General features: G+C 36.9%; 1 protein-coding gene across 2 annotated transcripts in view; it reads right to left on the bottom strand.

Annotated features, from left to right (window-relative positions):
- Nucleotides 1-18127: 18127 nt before the first annotated feature.
- LOC126473360 (breast carcinoma-amplified sequence 3 homolog) overlaps nt 18128-20420 on the bottom strand; it is a 116687-nt gene continuing 114394 nt past the window's right edge. For both annotated transcript variants that reach the window (XM_050100368.1, XM_050100367.1), the window contains exon 12: nt 18128-20072. In XM_050100368.1, the coding sequence (XP_049956325.1) occupies nt 18361-20072 (1712 nt within the window). In that variant the 3' untranslated portion in view covers nt 18128-18360. The remainder of the gene's footprint in view (nt 20073-20420) is intronic.

The raw sequence follows: 20420 nt of genomic DNA, 5'->3' as shown, positions 1-20420 counted from the left end.
GCACACTACTTAACCTAAATTATCCTAAGGACAAACACAGACACCCATGCCCGAGGGAGGACTCGAGCCTCCGCCGGGACCAGCCGCACAGTCTGGTAACCCACCTAATACCAAATAGGGCCCCTGCGATCATGCAGAAGTGCCACAAAATGGACTCTACTAATGTCTGAAGAAGTGCTGGAGGGAACTGACACCATGAATCCTGCAGTGCTGTCGATAAATCCATAAGAGTATGAGGGGGGTGGAGATCTCTTCTGAACAGCACATTGCAAGGCATCCCAGATATGCTCAATATTGTTCATGTCTGGGGAGTTTGGCAGCCAGCGGAAGTGTTTAAACTCAGACGAGTGTTCCTGGAGCCACTCTGTAGCAATTCCGGACACGTGGGGTTTCGCATGTCCTGCTGAAACTGTGCAAGTCCATCGGTATGCACAATGGACGTGAATGAATGAACGTGATCAGACGGGATGCTTATGTATGTGACACCTGGCACAGTAGTATCTAGATGTATCTGGGGTCCCACATCACTCGAACTGCACACGCCCCACACCATTACAGAGCCTCCATCAGCTCGAACAGCCCCTGCTGACATGCAGGGTCCATGGATTGACGAGGTTGTATGCACACCTGTACGCGTCCATCTGCTCGATACAGTTTGAAATGAGACTCATCTGACCAGGCAACATGTTTCCAGCCAGTAACAGTCCAACGTTGGTGTTGACAGGCCCAGGCGAGGCGTAAAGCTTTGTGTTGTGCAGTCATCAAGGATACAAGAGTGGGACTTCGGCTCTGAAAGCCCATATAGATGATATTTTGTTAAATGGTTCACATGCTGACACTTGTTGATGGCCCAGCACTGAAATCTGCAGCAATTCTGTCATGAATGATTCTCTTCAGTCGTCATTGGTCTTGTTCTTGTAGAATATTTTACTGGCCACTGCGATATCGGAGATCTGGTGTTTTATGGGATTCCTGATATTCACGGTACACTCATGAAATGGTCATATGGGAAAATCATCACTTCTCCGCTATCTCGGAGATACTGTGCCTCATCACTTGTACGCCAACTATAACACCACATTCAAACTCACTTAAATCTTGATAACTTGCCATTTAGCAACAGTAATCGATCTAACAACTGTGGCAGACCCTTGTTGTCTTATATAGGCTTTGCCGACCACAGCACCATATTCTGCCTCTTTACATATCTCTGTATTTGAATACGCATGCCTATACTAGTTTCATTGGTGCTTCAGTGTATATCTGTCTTGCCTTACATCCTCTGTACTTCTTTCACCTTGTTACCATGAGTTACTTGTCAATAGACTTGCTTATTTCCCACCACCGCCTCATTACGTCCTTTCCTACTGCCCACCATCTCCATCAGCCCAGGCAACTGTTTTCAATGATCGGTAATCAGTATTCAGTGTCACCCTGGCCAAGAAATGTGCATTTGCATGTCTGTGTGGTTGCACGTCTCTATGTGTGTATTTCTACTAGAAAAACACCAAGAACACAAAAGATAGTGTGAATACTGTTTCCTGTAAAGAGTTTCTATGCTCCACACATCAGTCCATTATAGGTGAGTGGATGCCTTTTCCTTATATTATGTATTGCTCCATCCTGTAATTTCCATTATTGTTATTTAAGAAAAATAATTACGTTTCAAATAATTCCCACTTTACTTTAAATTATTATTTGCATGAAAATATGAGTATTCACAATAAACTAGTCAGAAACATTGCAAAAATTAAATTTGATAAAAAATGTCTTAAAACAGGTGTTATCCCCAACTATCCGCATATTAAAAATTATTTCCAAAACTCAAATTTGGCACAAAAATGAAAATATGTTATTTTTATTAAAAATTATGCTTCAGTATTTGCTAATTAACATTTCCACTTGATAGTACATATATTATTTAAACAAATAAGTTACTGTTGGTGAGAATGGAACTAGCTACTTCTCCATTACTAGACTTCTACACTACTCATTCACCTACCGGAGATTTCTTTGAAGCACTTGAAATGTTTATTGTTAACAGCACTTGGAATCTTCTAATCCCAAAAAAACTTTTTTTTAATGCTCAAGGTGCTTTCTTCTTCATTTTTGTTATCATATCATAGTGCTTCGGGAAATATATGTCTAAGCACTGATTCTCAAATACTGTAAGTATGAAGAAAATTGAAGAGGGCTAGTCCATATAGAGCCCCTTTTTTATTGGTGCAGTACTGTAATTGTTAATTCCCATAATTTTTGCATTACTTTAGAGACATAATTTTCGACACTACATGCTAATGTAACTTACTGTCTCAGCTATATTTCTTGTTCATTCAACTTGCTCGATGCACAATGAATAAAAAGCTATTTTACTGTAATCAGTATTTGCCCCTAGTTTCTGTCATCTCTCAGCAATGGAAGATTTTTTTTCTACCAATCAGTCTGGAACTGATTTTGTACAATGCTGCAAATCTGCCTTCACACTTTATGTTCTATTTTGCTTACGACATGTGCTTGTTTTCCTATACTCTATTTAAAGCACTCTTGGAGTTTAGAAGTACAACGTAAGTTTTTCCTCTTCTACCAACTACTTTTGAAAAGCCTCTGTCAGAAGATAATTATTTTAATTCACTTTCCATTTATACATACAAGCATTCTATATTTCTCAGAACTACGTAAGATCATTGTCCTCCACTGTCTTCTAACAAAGGAATACGCCTTCATTTTTCCTTACTGGTGTCTGATACTGTAGACAGTAAAATCACTTTAATAGTGCAATAGATGAGTTCTGGTAAGAATATTGATATAAATCAGCAATTTTCTTAAAAAGGTCCATTTGTTCATTTAGCTCCTTTCGATTACAAGATCAACACTGTAATACTCATCCATTTCATATTTCCACCAGCATTAACTTACACATTTTATACTTTGTTAGCTATATTGAGTGCTACGAAAATCTATTAAGATATTATAGGCATTATGTCAAATCATTACAGTTCTACCAATACTGGACCAGTACAACAGGACATTTAATCCATTTTTATGGGAGAACAATGATAATGGTACATCAAGATGGCATCCAGTGCAGTCGTTTATAAGGAGAAAGAGAACAAAATTTATAGTTGTGCAGTGAAAAACGGAACCTGCATAAGTTATAACACCGAAATAGTGAACGTGTATCAAGTCTGCAATTAATTGTAGATGTACTAAGGCGGGACATTGCGCATTTAGAAAAACAAAATGCCGAACTGAAAAAGGCGTGTAATATCCTGCTCGCCAAAGCAAGTAAAACACAGAACTGGGAACATAGGACTAGCACGATCACAGAAGAAAGTAACAAATAGGTGATAAATACTGTGAATAGAATGAACCGCAGCAATAAAAGCAGTTTCAGTGTCCTACCTACAATAAACGAGTGCTCTGAAATGGATATAAAGGCAGAAACAACAAGGCAACAAATGTTTACTAGGTCAAAAAGGCTTGGTCGTGTGAAACCTAGTGACAATAGAAATCCATGACCTTCTTCTTCTTCTTCTTCTTCTTCTTCTGTGCGGATGCACACATATTCCCTGAACTCTTACAGGACTTGGTAAGAATGTCTTCCACGAGTAATGAGTGTGTTGGGTTGGGACACTACGAATGTAGTGTGTGGGCATACAAAGTGAGAATGTGGGTCTCACGGGAGGCATGCGTTGGACAGTCCCTGCAGTCACACTATCCTCTCTGCCCTTGGTGGTTCAGATGGATAGAGCATCTACCATGTAAGCAGGAGATCCAAGGTTTGAGTCACGGTCGGGGCACACATTTTCACCTGTCCCGTTGATATATACCAAGGTCCATCAGCAGCTGAAGGTATTAATATAACTGTAATTTCATTCTAAACGGCTGCAGGTCATCAATCCATATCAGTCATCGATCCATATCAGTCATCGATCCATATCAGTCATCGATCCATATCAGTCATCGATCCATATCAGTCATCGATCCATATCAGTCATCGATCCATATCAGTCATCGATCCATATCAGTATATGTCCCAACAGTTGTTATTACCAGACCCGAAACTGAGGATAAAATTAACACATTTCGTAATTCCCTTGTGGACAGAGACTGGTTTGGCCATTGTAGTGTCAATGGACATTACACATCAAGTAATGACCTGCCAGCCAAAATAATATTTCATAGATTTTTAATGCATTCTTCATCCTATTTAATTCATAAAGAAAATCAAAATCACGGACAGCAGCCACACATCCAGATCTCAAAAGAGACAAAATATGTGGTACACTAAACAGCTGCCAGATCTAATGAAACAAGTTTTGTTACTGTACAACATATATAATAGTATGAAGTCTGACTATGCCAAATCTGCCTATGTGGAATGTAGGAATGAATACAAAAAAGGAATCCTGCTAGCCAAAAAAACCTACAATGCCAACAGCATACATATTCCACCAATAAATGTAAAAATGCTTGGAAAATAATTAATAGTGCTACCACAGATACTAAAAAAGACAAAATTAATAACCCACCTCAAACACTCAATGAGTTTTTTATTAATTCAGTGAAAGAAATAGGAGATACAATTATCAAACCAGACATTAGTCCATCAGAGTTACTCTCTCAAATTTGGAGTAGACAGTCACTAAACACAAGCACGCTAACCTTCTCCAAAGTATCGCCTAGATTTGTACAAGGGGTCATAAAACAACTGAAATCATCTGATAGCTTAGATATGTATGACATATCATGCAACCTGCTAAAAAAAGTGTGAATTGCATTCTGTACCCTTTAATCCATTGCATAAACAAGTGCTAACTTGAGGGATATTTTCCTGATGAATTAAAACTCTCTAAGATCACCCCAGTATATAAAAAGGGAGATAAAGACTCTCCATCTCGTTATAGGCCTATTTCAATAGTACCTGCAAAGGTAACAGAATGCATCATGTACCAACAATTATCATCTTACTTTGAGAGCCTAAGAATAATTAATGTTACACAATATGGGTTTAGGAAGAGTCTGCCAACCATTGATGAAATTGACACAGTAGTCAGTTACATCCTCAAAGTTTTTGAGGCCAAAGGCTTTGCTCAGGTCTCATTCTGTGACCTAGCTAAACAAGGCCTTCGACTGTGTTGAGCACACATCGCTACCAGAGAAACTAGAATTCTACAGCATCAAACAAAACAGTCTGACGCTATTAAAAGCTTGTATCAATAACTGTAAACAGGTAGTTTGTGTTGGTAAGGAAATGTCAAACATAGAAAATGTTAAAGTAGTGTGCCACAGGGATCTGTACTGGGCCCCTTACTGTTTCTGATAATGATCAACGACCTCCCCTTGTTTATTAGATCCACCACTGTATTGTATGCAGATGGTACAACTTTTCTACATAGCAGTAACTATCTTAAAGATCTAAAAACCTGTGCTAAAACACACTCACTCACACAGCATATTGATTCAGAGCAAATGGCTTCTTGCTAAATGAAAATAAAACTCAGCAGATAATCTTCACTCTAAGAGACAAGCCACTATCTGATGACCCTAGTTCTGTTAAATTCCTGGGAGTTTATTTAGAGGAAAAGTTATCCTGGGGCCAACATATAAACTATATTAGTAGTAAGCTATCTAGAGTAATTTATTTATTAAGACAACTCAGAAACTGTGTACCCGAAACATACGTCAGATCATCTTTTTTGCATTTTTCCAAAGTATAATATCCTATGGTATTATCTTGTGGGGTAATTGTAGCCATATACATCATATTATTGCAGAAGAAAGCCATTAGGATAATTTCAAATTCTTCATATAAGGCTCACTGCAAACCCTTATTTACAGAAAAAAAAATTATGACAGTAATAAACCTCTATGTATACAATGTCTTAATCTATATGAAGAAGAACCTACAAGATGTGAAATGTAGAGAAAATTTACACTGTTACAATACAAGAAGCATCAAACACATACACACACCTTACCACAGATGATCAAAATCAATAAATAGCTATGAAGTCACAGGGTACAAACTATTTAATAAGCTCCCATATGTTATACAGGATCTTCCTGAACATACATTCAAAGAAAGATTGCATGTATGGTTAATTGCCCACCCATTCTATGACATCAATGAATTCTTGAATTGTAAAATGCAGTAATCCAATAGATGACCCACTGTACATGTATTGTAAAATAAGCTAAAATATTTCAGTAGTCAATACTTTGTCACCCTATTGCAAATTGTATCTCCATCTGATGTTGTCAATTGCTGTAATGGCTTAAAGACAATAAAATCTATATTATTATTGTTATTGTTGTTGTTGTTGTGGTCTTCAGTCCTGAGACTGGTTTGATGCAGTTCTCCATGCTACTCTATCCTGTGCAAGCTTCTTCATCTCCCAGTACTTACTGCAACCTACATCCTTCTGAATCTGCTTAGTGTATTCATCTCTTGGTCTCCCTCTACGATTTTTACCCTCCACGCTGCCCTCCAATGCTAATTTTGTGATCCCTTGATGCATCAGAACATGTCCTACCAACCGGTCCCTTCTTCTTGTCAAGTTGTGCCACAAACTCCTCTTCTCCCCAATTCTATTCAAAACCTCCTCATTAGTTATGTGATCTACCCATCTAATCTTCAGCATTCTTCTGTAGCACCACACTTTGAAAGCTTCTATTCTCTTCTTGTCCAAACCAGTTATCGTCCATGTTTTACCTCCATACATGGCTACACTCCATACAAATACTTTCATAAACAACTTCCTGACACTTAAATCTATACTCGATGTTAACAAATTTCTCTTCTTCAGAAACACTTTCCTTGCCATTGCCAGTCTACATTTTATATCCTCTCTACTTCGACCATCATCAGTTATTTTGCTCCCCAAATAGCAAAACTCCTTTACTACTTTAAGTGTCTCATTTCCTAATCTAATTCCCTCAGCATCACCAGAGTTAACTCGACTACATTCCATTATCCTCGTTTTGCTTTTGTTGATGTTCATCTTATATCCTCCTTACAAGACACTGTCCATTCCATTCAACTGCTCTTCCAAGTCCTTTGCTGTCTCTGACAGAATTACGAGGGCAGTTCAATAAGTAATGCAACACTTTTTTTTCTGAAACAGAGGTTGTTTTATTCAGCATTGAAATACACCAGGTTATTCCCCAATCTTTTAGCTACACAACACTATTTTTCAACGTAATCTCCATTCAATGCTACGGCCTTACGCCACCTTGAAATGAGGGCCTGTATGCCTGCACGGTACCATTCCACTGGTCGATGTCGGAGCCAACGTCGTACTGCATCAATAACTTCATCATCATCCGCGTAGTGCCTCCCACGGATTGCGTCCTACATTGGGCCAAACATATGAAAATCCGACGGTGCAAGATCGGGGCTGTAGGGTGCGTGAGGAAGAACAGTCCACTGAAGTTTTGTGAGCTCCTCTTGGGTGCGAAGACTTGTGTGAGGTCTTGCGTTGTGATGAAGAAGGAGAAGTTCGTTCAGATTTTTGTGCCTACGAACACGCTGAAGATGTTTCTTCAATTTCTGAAGAGTAGCACAATACACTTCAGAGTTGATCGTTTGACCATGGGGAAGGACATCGAACAGAATAACCCCTTCAGCATCCCAGAAGACTGTAACCATGACTTTACCGGCTGAGGGTATGGCTTTAAACTTTTTCTTGGTAGGGGAGTGGGTGTGGTGCCACTCCATTGATTGCCGTTTTGTTTCAGGTTCGAAGTGATGAACCCATGTTTCATCGCCTGTAACAATCTTTGACAAGAAATTGTCACCCTCAGCCACATGACGAGCAAGCAATTCCGCACAGATGGTTCTCCTTTGCTCTTTATGGTGTTCGGTTAGACAACGAGGGACCCAGCGGGAACAAACCTTTGAATATCCCAACTGGTAACAATTGTGACAGCACTACCAACAGAGATGTCAAGTTGAGCACTGAGTTGTTTGATGGTGATCCGTTGATCATCTCGAACGAATGTGTTCGCACGCTCCGCCATTGCAGGGGTCACAGCTGTGCACACGGCCGGCCCGCACGCGGGAGATCAGACAGTCTTGCTTGACCTTGCGGCGATGATGACACACGCTTTGCCCAACGACTCACCGTGCTTTTGTCCACTGCCAGATCACCGTAGACATTCTGCAAGCGCCTATGAATATCTGAGATGCCCAGGGTTTTCCGCCAAAAGAAACTCGATCACTGCCCGTTGTTTGCAACGCACATCAGTTACAGACGCCATTTTAACAGCTCCGTACAGCGCTGCCACCTGTCGGAAGTCAATGAAACTATACGAGACGAAGCGGGAATGTTTGAAAATATTCCACAAGAAATTTCCGGGTTTTTCAACGAAAATTGGCCGAGAAAAAAAATGTGTTGCATTACTTATTGAACTGCCCTCGTACAATGTCATCGGCGAACCTTAAAGTTTTATTTCTTCTCCATGGATTTTAATACCTACTCTGAATTTTTCTTTTGTTTCCTTTAGTGCTTACTCAATATACAGATTGAATAACATCGGGGAGAGGCTACAACCCTGTTTCACTCCCTTTCCAACTGCTGCTTCCCTTTCATGCCCCTCGACTCTTATAACTGCCGTCTTGTTTCTGTACAAATTGTAAATAGCCTTTCACTCCCTGTATTTTACCTCTGCCACTTTTAGAATTTGAAAGAAGGCCCATGGTTCATTGGCAGGGGGGGGGGGGGAGGGGGGGGGGGAGATTACTATTATTATCACACATAAAAAAGCAGTGTAGAGAGAGTTTTACCACAGTGAGAATGTCGTAATTATACCTGTTACAGGTACTGAAGCATAATTAGCAATTTATATCTTTCTGATTTACAAACTAAGTGATAACTACAACCAAATAGGCTGCCTGATTTTTTACAGAGCAACAGCAGAAAACTTTTCATTGTTTCCAAACGTTGAAGTTAACCTTACGTTTCTCATTTACACTATTTTATTTCATCATCTTCCGTTGAGAGGTAAAAAATATTGGCCAAGGGGAAAACGTTTTAAGACAATGCACTGTTGCAAACTGAGAGAAAATGAGGGAAATAAGAAGTGCATACAATTTCTCCAAAAGATAAAAGAGAAGCTATAGGTGAATTATGAGGAACACGGCAGAAATACATACTTGACACTAGTGGGAATATACAGAACAAAATCTTACGTTTGTTTCATTTTTTCGGAAGTTCCTGGATGTTTCTTGAACCAGATAAACTCTCAGTTCTTCCATTTTTCTTAGAAATACTACCTGAAGTGATACACTACGTTACAAAAAAATATCAACATGACATTTATAAAGGTGAACACAACTGAGGGAAGAAAAATTATACCTCATTACTTCGTCAAACATTTATTGTAGATGAATAGGAATACTAACTACAAAAATCAATTGCACAGAAATCTTCCAGTAAAATAAAATTCATCTGAAAATATTTCAGAACTAACAGAAAATAATAAAAGTCATTCAAGCACTTATTTTTAAAATGTATAACAGTTTCAAGACACTTACAACATCGAGGTCTCAAAAAAAGTAACATTAAACAATAAAGGTTAAAAAATTATTTGTCATAAGTATGCAGTTTGGAACAAAATTCCTTAGCACCAACAAGACTAGCATTATCAAGAAATTGAGGGCAGGAAAAAGAGAGAAATAGAAAAGCAGTGAGAGAGTGAGAGAGAGTGAGAGAGAGAGAGAGAGAATTAAAACATGTTAAAAAATAATTTAAAAACTGCATTTTCTAAGACTACAGCACAGATTATTTCTCATCTAAACATAAAATATAATGCATGAAAAAATTGTGCCAAATCCTCAGATAAGTTATTAGTTTCACAGAAACAGGCAGCCCAGAGAATGAACCTCAAAATCATAAAAAAAGTATTTATATATTGTCAGAGCAGTATACAAGCCATAAAAGTCAGATCAGGAAAACATATCCATGCACAATTTAATGTAGCTTATGTATTATCTTAGCTTTCAAAATTTATGAGTACTGGTGGATTTCAATTTGATGAAAGTGTGGTAACTCAGAAAATTCTGTTTTACATCCACACGAGCATATGCAAGCCTATGCACATGCACCCTGACCCTCACACACACACACACACACACACACACACACACACACACACACACACACACTAGCTTCATGGCACTTTCACACAACCAAGCATTCAAATTACAAGCCCATCCCGAATTGTATGAAATACAATACAGTTTTTAAGAACAGTCAAGGAGAGATATGGGGAACATCTGCAACACACCTGACTAGACAACCAAGTAAATCAACTGTCGCTGAACAGTGACTTCAATATCATCATGAAATAGAATATGATAAGAGCAGCATAATGACACTAATGCCAAGTTTCTGAGACAGCATAATCAAGGAGTCTGTGGAAATAAATATTTCAGAAAACAAATAAACAGATATGGAGGTTTCAATTTATACAATGCTTGGAGTCTGGCACTAATTTTATTAAGATTTCACTGGTTATCACATTCACAAGAGCTGGAAAACACTGAGAGAATTTGTGCTTCACAGAATATCACTGAGAGCCCTGAGAGACAGAAGAGTATCATACTGCACAGTGGGTGCCAGAAATCAAACACCACTATAAATAGTGGTGTGAGTCCAACAATAGTTCAAAGTCTGAATGAAATCCAAGCAGCAAGTACAATAACAGCACATGAAGAAGACGGATGGGTTGGTCATTGAAGTGGTTTGCATAAAACGTAAAAAAACTTGGTAGAACACCCGGAAACACATCATTAAAAATAAAGTACGATATTTTATTTATGAAGACCATTCAATGTCCATGAAGGCTGGCTACATTATTTATTTCTCAAATATCACTTCACCATCATCATCATTATCTTCTTCAAGGATTAGGCTATCAAACTGTTCTGCCTCAGAATTGTTCATGCCATCTCTTTAAGGGATGTCCAACTTAATATTACTTCATGACCACAGTTTACATTACCTCGTGAATTAACAGTGATGACACAGATGAAATGTTACCCAAAAAGCTAGGTAAAAGCCACTGTTAATGTGTGTGTGTGTGTGTGTGTGTGTGTGTGTGTGTGTGTGTCACTATGAGGTGGCATATTCAACATGTCAACACGACTATTCTACGATTCTGATGGCTCAATAGGTAATGAATGATGAAATGGCAAGTATGCATATGAATTTATTATTATGAGGAATAGTGTTTAATGATTTGTGTCAGAAGGATATGTGAAAGTTCATGGGAAGTGGGGTAATGTTAATGTTTTTCTTGAAAAGAATAGTCTCCATAGGTGAAACTCTGATTCATCACTTTGAACAGGATACTGATTGATTGAGCATGGAGTGTGTACATTCAGAGAGAAATTTAAAACTGCTCATTAGCTGCCAAAACAGGAACAAGTGTTGCACCGCTGACAAACACAAAAAGTTAAATACAGTTTCATTCCCAGTTTTCACATTTTTTCTGTGCTTCATGCAGATTGCAATTTAATGTCCTGTCATCAATGAGGTCATTAGAGATGAGTTACAAGCACAGATAGGACAAGAATGGGGTGGGAAACCAGTTTTGTACATTTCATTGTCTGGATATTTGCCTTAATTGATTTAAGAAAACTGTGGACACCCTACACCTGCATAGTGATTTTTTAGTCCCATGCCTTCTGAGTATAGTCCAGTGTCTTAGCAACTGTGCTACTGCACTCCAAACTCACAGATCAGATGAGGCAGTAAGTGCTAAATAAAAAAAGTACTGATCATGATTCAAATTTTAGAACACTAGAAGTAATACAAGCTAGAATCTAGTACTTCCAGTGTTGCTTGTTAACAAACAAATTATTAAGACCATACATTCTTGTTTGACCAATGGGAATTACCTTCATAAAACCATTACTACAAAACACTACAGATTGGAATTAGCTCTGCATAATTTACGTGGCTCTTGCCGGTTTCTTGATTTTCATTTACTCTAAGCCCTTTTTCCATCATTTCTCCAATTCCTCCATTGCCTATTTTCCAACTATTTTCTATTTTGTTTCATTCATCATCATTCTATATCTGTATCTGTGCCAGTGTTTGTCCTTCCTCTCAAGATTATAACTTTTTCTTGCATCTCACAGTTTTCTCACTTTTTTCTGCAGATATTTATGTTTCTATTTTGACTTTTAATTTCAGCTGAGTTTAGATGCTATCTTTGAGCTATTGCTAATCAACAGCTCATTATTATTAGTGTCTGCTCTGTAATTCAGTGTAATATGTAAAATGATGTGATACTGATTAAACAAAATATAGTCCACTTAAATCCTATCACTGTAAAAAAATTCTTGGGTTGGTAGGGTTTGACAACATACCCCCTTCCAATTTAAACTTGTATGATTCGTAGGCTAAATTTCAAGTTTGTGTAGGCAAGGAAATGAATTTCTCCTAATGGTGTGGCTGAGTATCACACAGGGTTCTTAGCATATGAATTTACCCAACTCTACTAGTAGTAGAACTCTGAAATTTGAGTGTTAGGTGTTAATCCATCGTTACTTTGCAGTAATTTTCTGATTCTTCTGTTATTTGTGATCCAGGGTTTGGAGTTACTAATTGTTTCCTGCAACAACTAGACACCTTGTTATTCTGTCCCTGTACATCTATTTACTTATCAGTTAAGTAAATGTTTCTCTTGCACAAAAACATTGTTCTTTAAATTACATCATTTTTTTGTTCTAGCTTAACTGTTTTGTTGCATTATTACAATTTTAGGTTTTGTTCTATTTTCAAGCATCTACAAAGAAATAACAAAATGCTGGATATGTCTTTGTAGAGGCTTGAAAATGGCAAAAAAGTTGAAACTGCTGTAGCACAATAAAGCAGTTATAGCTAAAAGCAAAAATGATATCATTTAAAAATTTATAGAAGCCTTGGACCCACATTGTAAGTAGTTCATAAAAACACTGCTAACATATTTTTTATGTTTCGCTATGAACATAGAAACAGAACTAAATTTTCTGCAATAGATGTTATGCTTACAAGTCCTGCAATGCTTTGCATAACAGACATGGAGGCGAATCAGGTAAGAATGAACTAACATGCCAGATTAGCCATTGTTGGTCTAGTAACACAGCCAACTTAACAGGAGTTTTTAGCTAATCTTTCACATTGGTCTAAACAAATGTTATGCTGGCTCCCCATATTAGTCTCAGAAGCAAAATATTCAAGCACTTCAAAAAATAGACACAGACCAAGTCTGTATGACTAAGAGATCTTCCTCAAATGGCTTTTCTCCCTTAAGATAGCTGACAATTGCAGAATCAGAGATGGCATCTGCTACAGACTTAATTAAAATAATTGGTAAGACATGGCTATGTGAGTGCCTACTATTAGTGGACTCCACTACAGACAAATAAGTGTTATACAGAAGAAAAAATAAGTGATGTCTCAGGGACTGGCAATAGCTCATGCAAAACACACCAGAAAATAGTGAATACCACACTGAGACAATTTAAACTACAAATAACTAAAATACTAAAGTCAGTTATTGAAAGATTTCTTGCTATTGGCTTAAAAATAAGAAGCACAGTTAGCCACATTAGTTTTGGAACCTGAATTATGCCATCCAGTCATTTCTCCTTTGAATAACAATTAAAATAAAGGTACATCTTCTCACTGGACAACAGAGATGTAAAAGTAAAACCGTGGAAACTCCACATTGGATTATCAACAATATCAGGAAATGAACCGATTGCTACTAACTCATCATCAAGACAACACACGGGCACAACAAAAAGACTGTTCGACATTTAGCTTTCCACCAAAGCCTTCTTCAGAAAAGGACACACACACACACACACACACACACACACACACACACACACACACACACACACACGACTGCCATTTCTGGCATCTTGGACTGGTCTGATGTGGGTGTTTTCTTTTCTGAAGAAGGCTTTGTTCAAAAACTAACTATGTAACAGTCTTTTTGTTGAATCTGTCTGCATCTCTACCTGTGATCTTTACAGTGAGTAGCAATCTATCCTTTTCATAATATTATAGACACATAAAAGTGGCTTGAAAGTCAGTTACCTAGAAAACATCATAAAATTATGCCATCATTTTTTATAATATTTTAATAATTAATTATTAATTCATTACTTGAATAAAGTTTCAGTATTTACAGCCTTACCCTCATTTTTGTCTCATTTATCCCCTGAATGTGTGATGATTCAACAACAATAATCCAGATATAAATTGAATTGTTTGCACAAAACTCAGAATGAGGAAGGAAGTGTTTTACTGGGAACTATGCTACACATATCTATGAAAACGTGAGGTCAGCTGCTTACAAGGGTCTGATAGAGTGATCGTTGCACCCATTCCAGATATCTTCTGGTTGGGTCTCCTTGATACTAGAAATACTGGTGAATAAGAGAAGGGACTGAATAAAAAGACAGTAAACAGGTATTTATTTGAGCTGATGGAAACTGGTTGGAAGAAGCGGATGATTTTTTATGACACAATCATCATCTTTTTTATCTACTACCAGGGCTGTTAAGACTGGAAAGATTCAAACCCTACTTTTACTTCACTACACATATCTACCACAAACTTTGAAGAATTTATGTGAATGCCTGTGGTATGAAAGAATGTAATTGACTGATTTTCAGTACTGGCTATTTCACGAAGACATTTTATTTCAGAAACAGTAACAGCAATGTGTAAAACTAGTTTAACTGTGACTGGTCAATAAAGATACTGTGTAAGAACCGACATTATTGTTTTGTCAATCCACAGCAAATAAAAATAAAGAATTTTTATAACTTAAGACAGTGCATAATATTGAAAAATCTACTGTTACAAAAAACTAATGAGATATGCACAAAATTGTTTATTTGGCTACATTTTTTTCTATGCTACTACTGTTAACTGTGAATTTCCCAGGAATATGCTGTGTTTTGACATATCATGTTAAACATTAAAACAGGGCAATTTTAATTGCTTTCGTCCCAAAAAAAACTTGCCTACAGGACGCATTTGAACTTTAATGCATGGATGGTTGCCTGTTTCTCCAACTAACTCTGCAACTGTATGTATGTTATTAATGCCTAAATGTTTTATGTAACATATTGACTCTGTTCTCTGGTGTTATCTGGATCTTCCAATACTTTTGATATCTCACACAGAACATACACCTACACTCTAATAATTTTAATATTCAATCACTGGAAAATCAAGGCTGGAATATGTGATTGTTCAGCTTCTCCCAGTGGACTTTATATTGAAATAATATATGGGTGTTCTGCTGGTTGTTAAGTGTACAAAGGGCACAATACTTTTATGAGCAACTCTGTTGTCATCATCAGGCATGCTGATGAAATGACTACTTGGTGGCTCAGGGTGCCTGCCCATTGCTCTGTGTGCCAACTGGTCCCAGAAGCAAGCCAGTGTACCAGCACTATGAAATGCTACATACTACAGGAGTTGATATATCAGTGCACCTCTTGTAGGGGACAACAGATGAAACAATGAGTGGGAGGGGTGGATGGTGGTGGTGACATGAGTATGCTTGATCCTTTCCCCTCCCACTGCCCTCAAGTTACCAGGAAGTAAGTTCATCGGTGCACCTGATGATAGTGACAGGATCAATCGCTGAAGCATTGTGCCATTTGGACACCAGCAACCAGCAGTACAACTATATGTTAGTTTGTTTCGCTGGAATAAAGTTACGCATGTTAATATACATCATTACACACCAAATAGAAGGCGCAATGAGCGGCAGACTGAGATGCCGAAAAGGGTGACTAACAGCTAAGCTTCTGGACAACATCCTTCATAGTGCTCTCTCTCTCTCTCTCTCTCTCTCTCTCTCTCTCTCTCTCTCTCTCTCTCTCTCTCACACACACACACACACACACAACCACTGATGACTGCCAGAGCTGCATTCTACCACTCTAAACTGACTTTGTCCAAGAGTAGCTGTTCGTCAGCTGTTTCTACAAGCCTGTTTGCAGCTCAGCACTACTTCTATCTAGTGTTACTGTTATTATTATTATTATTATTATTATTATTATTACTATTTATTTCCTTTTGGTTGCATTTCCTACACTTCACAGGCTCCCATTTTCTGCTGTTCTACTTTTAACATTCATTTGTACTTTCTGTGATATTTTACCTTACATTTTTACCATTTTCTCCTTTTTAATCTTGTTTAGTTTATTTTGGTAAACATTATTATTAGTTTAGGAAAAAAATCTGACCCTGTAATAAGAATTCTCAAATGTGTTCATTACGTTTGGGGCCACACAGTTGCAGACAGGCTTTTGATTTTATAATTACTTGATTTCCTACTTACTGTAGGTTCCAGTTCCCTATAAAAGACTATAGGCAAAAACTAACTGCTCTTTATTTTTTTCCAAAAATAAAAAGGCAAAGTTTAATTAGGTGGCTTTAAACCAGCAACATCCCAGTGAGATATGGAGAGAGATGCAAAAGATGTTTATCTAAGTTGAAGATAATGAAAATGATATCATAAGCATAGTTCATCCAGTTCTGCTCATGGGCAGAATATCCTAGAAACTAGTGCAATTTTAGCTAATTTTTGGTGCTGTAGCTTCACTCATTCATCGAAGAATGAATATATAAGAAATACTAAAACCAGAACTTCAACAATGTCTTTTGCATTGCACATTAGAGAGCATTTCACACAATAATTGTGCATGTTCCAGCCACTAAGAATATGAATGACTCTAAATATACATCAAGAAATATGTCCAGAAGTGAAAACTGTCCACACACTTCAAAAATTCTTTTATCTGTTGAAATATGGGGACCTATAAAAATATGTTTTTGTACTGTAATATTAATGAGATTCTTGTGACAGACTACAGCAATGATAAAATTTATTTCTGACCCATCAGTTCATGCTTTCATAAATTTCTGTACATCAATAACATCTTGTTACACAGTTGCAAGAAAATTGTGTCCAGCCTGGGACTCAAACTTGAACACCGTCTTTCATGGACCATCTAAACAGCCACATGTACAATCTAAAAGTTGGAGCTTTCACTATAAAAACGAGAAGCTTGCACTACCCATGAGGCAAACTTGACTGAATTGTTTGGAAAAGAACTGCCCACAGGCAACATATGTACATCAAAATCCTGATAGCTAATTCAGCAGTCGGGACTTGTCACACAGCACATACTCCAGTGAAGAGTACAAAAATTTTGTACCCTCTATACTGCTGCATGTCAGTATTACAATAGTACACAATTATGTAATTATGAAACTGCTACAACTATGTTTCCTCATGATATTATTTTCTCCATTTCCTGTCATGTATCACAAGTTTCAGTGCTTACCAAATGTGCTTGAATCTCTCTCATGTATATTACTCAGGAATAAAAAATTTTGGCACACAAAACTTTTGGATGACTTGCTCAGAGTGCAAGTAGAAATTTTAGGCATTATCCTGTAGGTTCCAAACTAAATTAATCTCTTACTGACTATGGGCATGTTTAAGACGACAAAGAAAATAAGATTCACCACTTATATCATAGATGATACAATGAACACATCTTATACAAGATAACAGTTTAAGAGCACACACACATGCATACTTCTCTTACTGAATATCATGAACTTACATGATCACAGATTTTGTTGGTTTGTCACATAGACAGAGAGATTTAGATATCAGAATCTTCTTGTTGTACAGTAATAAATTTCCTAAATCCATTATATACTAGCACATAACAATAATGTAATATCACAAATATGGAATAAAATCCAACAAACTGATTCAACTAATGAAATCAAATTCAGCAAAGTAAAAGTAACATTATTAAAGTTCACTTAGTGAAGCTCGAATAAAAATAATTTTTTTTGTCAAGATGTCAAACAAGACGTTACTTTTAAAGTAAATATTTCATAGAGCTGCCTGTAAATAAATATGGCAATAATACTGCAATGAGTGATAGTGAAACATATTTCTACATTAAAATAAATATAGTGACTAACTACTCTGCATTGTCTGCAAAAACAATTATTTTACAAATGAGTATTGTATTAGATACAACAGTCATCATGAATAAACTCACACATTCTTTGTCAAGTGAACAGCCACATAATATATCATTGTTTAATGTACAAGCACTTGCAAGTACATAGCAACAAATAAATAATAATAAAAATCTATCAACTAAACTGACATTATTGCCTAGGCACTGTACTTATCTGACTAATGTAATCTCAGTTCAGATTTGGCTAACTGCAAGTTTAGCTTTCACAACCTCAAGATCGAAGTCAGACACTATAATAGAATTTTTCATTATTACTTTTCCTTCAGTTATCTTCTCTTTTTCTTAGACCGGCGACTTTTCTTTATTGACTGTGAAGAAGTATTTCCAGTATCACTTCCCACTTCATCGTCATTAAAAATTACACTCTCTGACACTGATTCAACCTGGGAATCAATCTTATGGGGAAAGAGTGTTTTTTCCAAATTATCTGGGACCAGCCCTGATGGCTCTTTTACACAATCATTGTAATCATCTCTTAGTGTGATACTATCATCTATAGATTCTGAAGTGTCAATAAGAGATAAAGAAGTTGTGACAACTTTCTTCTTGAAGGTATGATCAGAAATATCTTCAAAGTGTGAGTTATTGGATACCAGTTGCTTCTGTGTAATTCCATCTGGAGTTAGAATTTCAGTATTTATTTCTTTGACATTAGAAACTGGGGACCAACTCTTTTGAGGTGGTGGTGAACTATTTGTGAAATCACATTTTTCTGCTTTTAAAGAAACTGCTTCCCCTGTAGTGCTGTCACTGTTTTCTAATTTTGTAGACGAGCCTGAACTATCTGATTTACCTGGCTGACAGTATTGCTTATCTTTGGGAGGTGTAGCTACAATTTTGCTCCATAACTTTGGAGAAGGAACTTCCACAGTTTTATTAGTTGAAATATTTCTGTCCTCCAGATTTAACACCTGAGACTCAGTTTCTGTCTTTGTGGAATCAGTCTGGCTTTTACGAGAACCTACTTTGGCAGCAGAAGGCCCAACACTGCTGCTGAATTCTGTTTTGAATGTAGAAACAGAACTGTGAATATCACCAAAACTTGAATTTCTTAAATCTAAACTTGGAAGTGTGGACTTGTTTTCAAGCTGTATCTGTGATTTTAAGTTACAAAAATATTCCTCTTTACTGCTCTGTACCAAAATATCTTCTTGCTTTACAGGTGCAAGATATGAATCATTAACTTCTTCAGTTGCCAGTCTATTTTGAGTTGTCTCTGAATTTTTTTTCCTTGCATCAGAGGTCTCATTTTCTTTTTTAGCAACAATGTTTGTTTTTACATTCTCCAAGGCAGGACTGTCAGTATCTGTAACTTCCAACATCTCAATAGTTTGACTACATTCTTCATTACAATATTTTGATGTAGTATGAGAATCCATCACACAATTTTTCTTTGATTTCATATTAAAATCCATGCTATCAGTGTTCATTTGTCTTTCTGTGATACTATCTAAGTTTATTCGCTTGTGATTTTTTTCCTTTTTTTGACTACCAGCTATAAGGTTTCTTTCTTGTTTTGTAGATTCTTGTTTCAACTTTGATTTTTTGTTATTTGTTGACTTAACCACATCTCTCATCAACAATTCATTTTCCAAACATGTTTTATCAGACAGATGTACTCTCATTTGCAAACAATTTTTCTCAGTAGATGCACATGAAAGATTCTCTTGTTTACTTTTCTTGCAGTTAACCCTGTCCGTAGTCATATTACCCACAGCAACAACTGCATCATTAATGCAAGCGCCTACTTCATGAACATTAGGCTTCACTATTGTTGGCCAATGCATGATATTTTCTTCCTCAGAGCCACTGTTATTCACGTTCCTCACTGATTTATATGACACCATGGTGGTTCCTTCCTCATCCGAAGGCACGGACACTGTTATAACTGTTCCCACAGGGTTCACAATTTTTTCGACGGGAATTGAACATCTCTTGCCTATGGGGCTGCTTCTGTTTCCAACGACCATTCTTCTTCCTTTGAACAAAGAAAAAGCCAGAGGCAGGTGTTTCTAAATTGTTGTTAATAATGGAAAACACAATTTTCAATCTAGAAAATTTATAATGACTAAACTATTTAGTTGTACTACGCATTACAAAACAATAACAGAATACATTTCTGAATCTATTTTAATTACATGATGCACATGACTGTAGAAATTTGGAACACTTGACATTTAGTAAACCTGTCTCTGGCTAGTTCTTGCTCAGTAATGCCATTTACCAAAGAAGGCAGTTACTTCAATAAACACTACAACAATAGTCTACTGAATCCAGAATGATTCCAAGAAACAACTTAATTTAAAAATTAAAAATAAAAATTCTT

Source organism: Schistocerca serialis, chromosome 4 (assembly GCF_023864345.2).
Source record: "Schistocerca serialis cubense isolate TAMUIC-IGC-003099 chromosome 4, iqSchSeri2.2, whole genome shotgun sequence".
Lineage (NCBI taxonomy): Eukaryota > Metazoa > Arthropoda > Insecta > Orthoptera > Acrididae > Schistocerca > Schistocerca serialis.
Note: the sequence above shows the minus strand (reverse complement) of the source record. Positions and strands in the feature narration are given on the sequence as shown.